The sequence below is a fragment of the Heliconius melpomene genome, chromosome 20 (assembly GCF_056956725.1).
Source record: "Heliconius melpomene rosina isolate 202511_hmr_F chromosome 20, ASM5695672v1, whole genome shotgun sequence".
Lineage (NCBI taxonomy): Eukaryota > Metazoa > Arthropoda > Insecta > Lepidoptera > Nymphalidae > Heliconius > Heliconius melpomene.
Window position 1 is genome coordinate 11,884,101 of NC_140408.1, and position 6,932 is coordinate 11,891,032.

The 6,932-nt window shown below is 27.8% G+C and overlaps 1 protein-coding gene across 1 annotated transcript; it reads right to left on the bottom strand.

The window, feature by feature from the left end:
* Positions 1-307: 307 nt before the first annotated feature.
* Positions 308-6,771, bottom strand: LOC146528023 (uncharacterized). The gene is made up of 4 exons (XM_085204015.1): positions 6,415-6,771; positions 4,440-4,561; positions 4,027-4,105; positions 308-3,113 (listed from the first exon to the last, which is right to left on the bottom strand). Exons 1-4 carry the CDS (start codon positions 6,728-6,730, stop codon positions 2,710-2,712), a joined length of 921 nt encoding a protein of 306 aa, XP_085060141.1. The 5' UTR covers positions 6,731-6,771; the 3' UTR covers positions 308-2,709.
* Positions 6,772-6,932: the final 161 nt, after the last annotated feature.

Sequence of the window (6,932 nt, forward strand, 5' to 3'; positions counted from 1 at the left end):
ATAAATCTATATTTGTTTGTGATAAATCTGTATTTTTAATCGACTTACAAAACGAGGAGATTCTCAATTAAATATTTTCGATTCGATATTCAATCATTACAGTTATTTTACAAAGAATATTATAAATCCTTACCCAAATCAATAATTTAACATTTAAAGCTGTTTCTGAACGAGTAAATTAAATTATTCATTGACATCAACACATTTGACTGTCAGTCAAATCTGTTTATTAAATGAATAATCATGTAGTTACGCGGGCGAAGCCGCGTGCGGGCCGCTATTTATACATATAAAAAAAACAAAAAAATCAAGTATAAATTTATTACTAAGTTTTAAAATATTACAAAAAGGGAGATCAAAACTTATACATATATTTTGCAAAGAGGTTTAAAATTTTATAATTTCACAGGAATCGTTTTTTTTTTTAAATTACTTAAAATTGACTTTATTAGGGACGGAAGGATCGTTAAAATAGAAATATACATTAAAAATGTAAAAAACAATGCAAATAGATAAAAAAAGTAATCGTTTTTTATAGTAATTATAAACCTACAAAGCAAAATATATATTTGTATATAAATACAAAAATATTGTTATCATTTAACAGTGTGCTCTAGAAATTTATTATTTGAGAAAAAAAGTAGAATAAAAAAGATTAAAAAAATTAGAACAAACCTTGTTTTCGTATAGAAACAATAAAATAAAAAGGGAGAAAAGTTCAGATAAGTTTATTAAATGTAATTTATAAAAAAAACCTTGTTTTCATATAGAATAAGAAAAAATATTAAGGAAATAATTTTACTTAAAAAATATATCTAATTTAAGGAAAATATAAACCTTAGTTTCAGTTCAATCAGACAAGTTGCTATTTTAAAAAAAAACTAAGTTGAAAGTAAATAATAAAAACAATTTACTACTAGGCACAGATAACATATAAACTATTAATACAGATTCTGTATTAATAACATGTTTACAAAATATAGTATTTATTAACTAGAAATAATCTAAGGCACTAAGTTACTACCATAACTAGAAGGTACATTTAATAATGGATGTTCCTATAGCAGGGTAGGCAAAGGAAACCTAGTGTTGAGTAGCAGAACTGAATGCCGCATTTTGACTAAGATCGTGAATTTCAAAATAGTTTTGGATATAATAAAGTAATCATGATTAAGCATAATAATATTTTTATAGCTATTTAGTTTAAATTGTAGTTAGGCATTTCACGGCGTTGAGTTCCGCGAACTAACAAGCGCTAGTTCTTCAAAAAATATGTTCTAGGTTATTTTTGTATAGTGATAAGGTTACAGCAATACACAAAAAGGTCATTATTATTATTTCACTATTTTTTAAAATTAATCAGTCAATATTTAAGACTTCAAGAAACTTAGTAAACTATTCACAGTATATTTAAAAAGATATCTAAACAACATTTCGTAAATTGTTTGAAAGTTGAAAATAATCGAAGATATCTTTAAAAAAAAGATAATAATATTTATATGGTGGGAATTAATAGTCAATACAGTCTTATATTATACCTTTTAGGAAATATTTATATATTAGAACGTAGCATGATTTGAACTAGCGCTTATTCTGTACCGTCCGCGCGTCCTGCCATAATATGTTCTTCTTATATATACGCTTTGCGCCTTATAAGTAAATAGAGTCATATAGAGAGAAGAACGCATCTCTTAGCGCTTCGAAAGTGAAGATTCAAATCTCGCTACATTCAAAATTTTATATATTTTCTAAGAGTACTTTTATTTTTAAAATGTAGAACTGCGCTTTAAAAAATACAAATCTGTGTTCTATTGTTTTTAAAATTAACAAAATACAAAAAAAATATACAAAATACACCAATTTTATATTAAAGAAAAAAAATCGAGTTTCAAGAAGTATATCACAAGTGTTTCAATACTTATGTATTTCACAAATATTTGCCACAAAAATGTAATTATTTAAAAAAAAGATAGAAATAAACAGTAAAAAATATTAATTTCATTTTAAAGCAGAAAGCTTAATCAGTCTTTTTATTAATATTTTTTACCACAAAAAATGGTAAAACTAAAGAAAAAAAATGAAAATCAGTCTGTATAGAAACACCACCAAAATGGTGTTTTTTGTGGAACATTGTGGGAATTTTTACTAATATAATGGTAATACCGTTAGAAAAAATACACATCTTACAAACTAATAACTAATAAAGGTGGGTATTCTTTAATATTTTTTTACACTACAATATACTATTTCATATAATCAGTCATTTTATATTGAAAATATTAAAATAAAAAAGGAAGAGTTTTAAGTTTAACATTAATGAAAAACAAAACTGAATTTAAAATCCTACTTAATTATAATACAAAATAATTAATATTATAAATGTGAAAGTTTCTAAGGATAGATGTTTGTCTCATATTGATGCAACTGCTCAACGGATTTAGAAGAAACTAATTGATATACCTCAAACATCACAATAACATAGGCTCTAATTTATGTAAGCATTTATTATAATTTGATTACAATATATATCAATAAGTTTAAGTAGACAGACCATGAAGTTTTTTGCAAATTACTTTGTAAGCTCTTCCTTTTTTAAGTATCAAAATTATTTTAATATATTTCTGGAAAAAAATAGTAATAAAAATACGACTTACTCATATACTCTATAACTAATTTCGTATCAGCTTCAAAGTCTTGACTATCACCATATTAAAACTCAGCGCTGCCATTTGTCATAAGCATTGACAAATTCCTCAAATAATTCTTCATATTAGCTGTCAGTGCTACCATAATTTGATTTTCTATACTATTAACACTATTAACATCTGATATTTCATTGTTAGATTGTAATAAATTTGCTAATATGGGATTAGCTTTTAACATTTCAGACTTGTCATTCTCTTTTTCTCTTTTTACGTGGGTACGTCTGTGTAGAAGGAAAACGTCTGGATCTTTGAAGCATTTTGAGCACAATGCACATTTATATGTATCAGATTGAGTTCTATATTTTATCTTTGATTGTACATTTTTATTATGACCTAATGTGTGTGTGAAATTGTTTGTAAATGGTGTTTGTGTTTCTAATTCTTCTGTAGGAGATGATGGAGGTTGTTCTGTAAAATGTAAAAAATATATACTTTAACATAAAAATCTACATTCATTACTATAAAGTCTTTAGTAACTTTAATAATAGGAGCTTTTATCTGTAGTTTTGTGTCATCAAATGGAAACAATTATTCCACTGCCTATGACAAAACTAAGTATCTACATTTACATAGGGTAGATCAATGCCATATGTATATCTCAATATGTGGACTACCCAAAAGTACAAGACAATTTTAATCTAGGCCAGTAGTTTCTGAGAGTAGCGCTTTCAACTAAACAAACAATTCAGCTTTACAATAACAGTAAAGAAGTTAAGATAGCAACAAAGTATGGAGACATTGATAGCTATCAGATAGATTAGAATCTTACTCTAGTAATACTGAGGTTAGATACTTAATAAAAAGAAAACAAAACATTTTTAGAATGTCTCTCAGCATTTTTGTTGTTTGGTGAACAATTATTTAATATTTACAAAACCATTGATATCAAAATATATTACCTCTAAGTCTGCCCACAGTTAAAAATCAACAAAGATGGAAAGAAGTATTTTCAATTGTATCTGTATCCGTACGCAGCAGGGTACTCAGCATACGGGATACAGGGAACCTAGTGTTAAGATACTCTGTTCCCCATTTTCCGCCAAATTTTGGAGGCATTGCATGTGAAGTGGCGGATCTCAACGCCGCGCTAATGCCTCGACACCAGAGCGAAGAAATGGAAATCTAGATTTAAATAAATATTTCATCTCCTTGAGTGGGGATGGAACCCACCTGTTGATTTTACAGTCACACTCTGTGAACCTGTGCCACAACTGGCCTCAATCATTATAATATAATAAATTGAATATAATAATTTTTAATTTCTATTTTAAAAATAAATGGTGTAAATAAAATATTTTGCTTATAAAGTAAGATTTCTTACCACAATTCAAAGCACTAACACTCGCTGCCTGCATAGACACCATAGTTTGTACATATATTTGAGCCATTTGTTGATGCCTCTGTAAAATAATCGTTTCCATAGTTTTAAATTGGAAATGGCTTATGTTAAAATAAGCTACTTTCTAAAAAGGTTTTGAAAAAAATCTTTGCACATAAAATCGTAAGCTCCATATTTTTAGAAACATGAAAAAAAATAATGTAGTGGGATTTGAACCCGCATCTCTTGTTTACGTAGCATTTAAAGTCGCAAATACAAACGTTAAAAAAAAGAACACAAGCCCCTGCACCAACCAAATATTCAACATTTAAAACATATTCTAAAATTGGTCTGTTAGGTGTGAAATAACAGTTTTAAATAAAAAAAAAAACATTAAAAACAAAACAAAAACATACTCTTGCATCAGTTACATCATATGGTGGTGTCCCTGATGAGTTCCTTCTTTGGTACGGCAATGGTGAATCGGATGGCAAATTCCTTGAAGGAATCGCATCCTTTTTTAGTGTTCTCCATTGACCTGTAATTTTTTATATTTTAAAGTTAATAGATATATTATTATTATCTTTATTTGTATCTTGCATATAGAGTAGGTAGTAACTGTTCCTAATACTTCACTGAATTTCAAGGCATTGTGTTTTGTGCCGAAATCAACCACTCCACTCCAAATCCACTTTGTATTGTTACCAGAGTGAGTTACAGATAATAATAAAAAATAATTAATTTTGATAAATGAATGTCAAACCAACAACTATCATGTTTATAGTATTGCACCATGCCACAAAGGTTTCTAATTCTAATTCTTACTTTAATGTATTATGTAATAATAATTCTACTAATATTATAAATATAATAGTCAGTAATGGATGTTCATTGCACTTTCATGCAAATAAACATTCATCATATGCAAGTTTACAGTATTATAGCTTACTAGTGGACCCGAACGCGGCTACGCCTGCTTGAACTTTAAGAATATTTATTAATTATTATATAATATATTTATTTTTATAAGGATGAATATCAAAATAAAAAAGTATGAATATCAAAATAATAAAGTTCATTTTGGGTGACATTTTCTTATAACAACAAAGAAACTTTCCAAACCGGTGCTTAGCAACGACGGTTGTTATTAACATGGCAGAATAAATTGCATGTCAAATTAGAAAGTATTTTCATTTATTAGTACATATGTGTAATGTAATATTATATAGCCTATAGCACTTCTGAAGAATGCAGCTTTCATACAAAACAAAAACATAGTAAATCGGACCAGTAGATCCAGAGATCTTAGCATTCAAACAAACAAACAAACAAACAAACTCTTCCGCTTTATTATATTAGTATAGATACATCAAGATATCACATAGACTACAATTTATGTAAAGATTTTGTATAATTTGGCTATGATATAATAATGTTTAATCATGTAAAGCTGTGTTTGGGTTGCTAGTGTATTTATAAACAGTTATATAATAAAGCATATATGGTGTTAGGGTGCCTAAGTATATATTGTCAGCTTAGAGTGTATTCTTCCTAAATCTGTTCTTGTTTGTTATGTAGTCATACATTTTTATACAATTTTTTAGCTGCACTAATGCAACACTTTTTAAACTGGTTTCATTCAGTCAAATTGTAATATACCAAGAAAGTAAAAGTTAAATCTAAGAATCTAAATAACATACACTTCTAATTGTTATATCAGCATGAAACTTGGCAATTATATGTAGACTAGAACACCTGAGCGGCTATGCCCGCTTGAACTATACAAATATGTAATACAAATATATTTATGAAATTATATTCAGTCTAGGGGGTAATTCTAATAAACCACGAAACACGTGTTCAATGAAATATTTTTAAGAATTTCAAATTTTATAAAAATCAGTTGCGATTTTAAAAAATTCCATACAAACTTTCAACACCTATTTCGTCCCTATAGAGTTAAAATTTTTCAAAATCCCTTCTTAGTTGATGCCCAGATTACGAAAGTACACATCTATCCAAATTTCACGTTTCTATCATCAGCAGTTACAGCTGTGCGTGCGTCCTACAGTCAATAGGAACATGTCCTTTATAGATTCGATGATAATACAATATGATGGTACTATGAAGCTGAGGTGAAGATGGAATTTGAAGATAGATAGCTAGCGTCTTTTTTGTAATTTTTTAAACATTTTTTTTTTAGAGGGTAAGTAAGAAAAAAGCAAAGGGGAGTAGGTGACGACTATTTAATTATCACATTTCTAGAATAAAAAAATTGGCTACGTTGTGTTTAACACTTAATACAAGCTGTTATGTAACACAGTTACTTATAAATTAACAATAAAACATATATTCGTTTCCCGCCCCCATAATTAACACGAGTTTATTTACCTTTATTTTGCTGTCCGCTAGTTATTGTATAATCATCGGGCGTAAAATGTAAGCTGCATACTTTAGAATACTTTGTGTAGGGCTTTCCTCTTTTAAGTATTTCATTCCAAAGTTTAGCTAACTCTTCATCTCTAGGAAACTGGTGAAATGATACGTTTTTAGCTTTACCGGCCATCGAAGTGCACCGCGGCACTGTGCAATAATACGGCATTATGTTAAATATCACTATTATAATTCCTTCAATAACATAAATTATAATGGTGTTTCTATTCAATAAATTTGTATTGAAATTACAAAAACAAACAAAACTGTACATATACAACAAGCCGACATGGATGTTGATAATGAAATAAATATTTTACCAAAGACAAAATACAAATTGTTACGAATGAGTGTTGCTAGCTATATTTTTTTTCTGGAAACATGTATAATGTATTTATACGAGAAAATCCAATATTTTAAATAATTTTATTGATATATCAATTATCAACAAATACATTTAAACAAAATAATATTTT

Bases quoted from the DNA above. Each gene is read 5' to 3' on its own strand.
- LOC146528023 (XM_085204015.1), bottom strand. From the start codon at position 6,730: ATGTACAGTTTTGTTTGTTTTTGTAATTTCAATACAAATTTATTGAAT. The intron at 4,562-6,414 runs GTAAATAAACTC...AAAAAATTACAG, and splicing joins TAGCGGACAGCAAAATAAAG to GTCAATGGAGAACACTAAAA. The intron at 3,114-4,026 runs GTAAGAAATCTT...TACATTTTACAG, and splicing joins TGTTAGTGCTTTGAATTGTG to AACAACCTCCATCATCTCCT.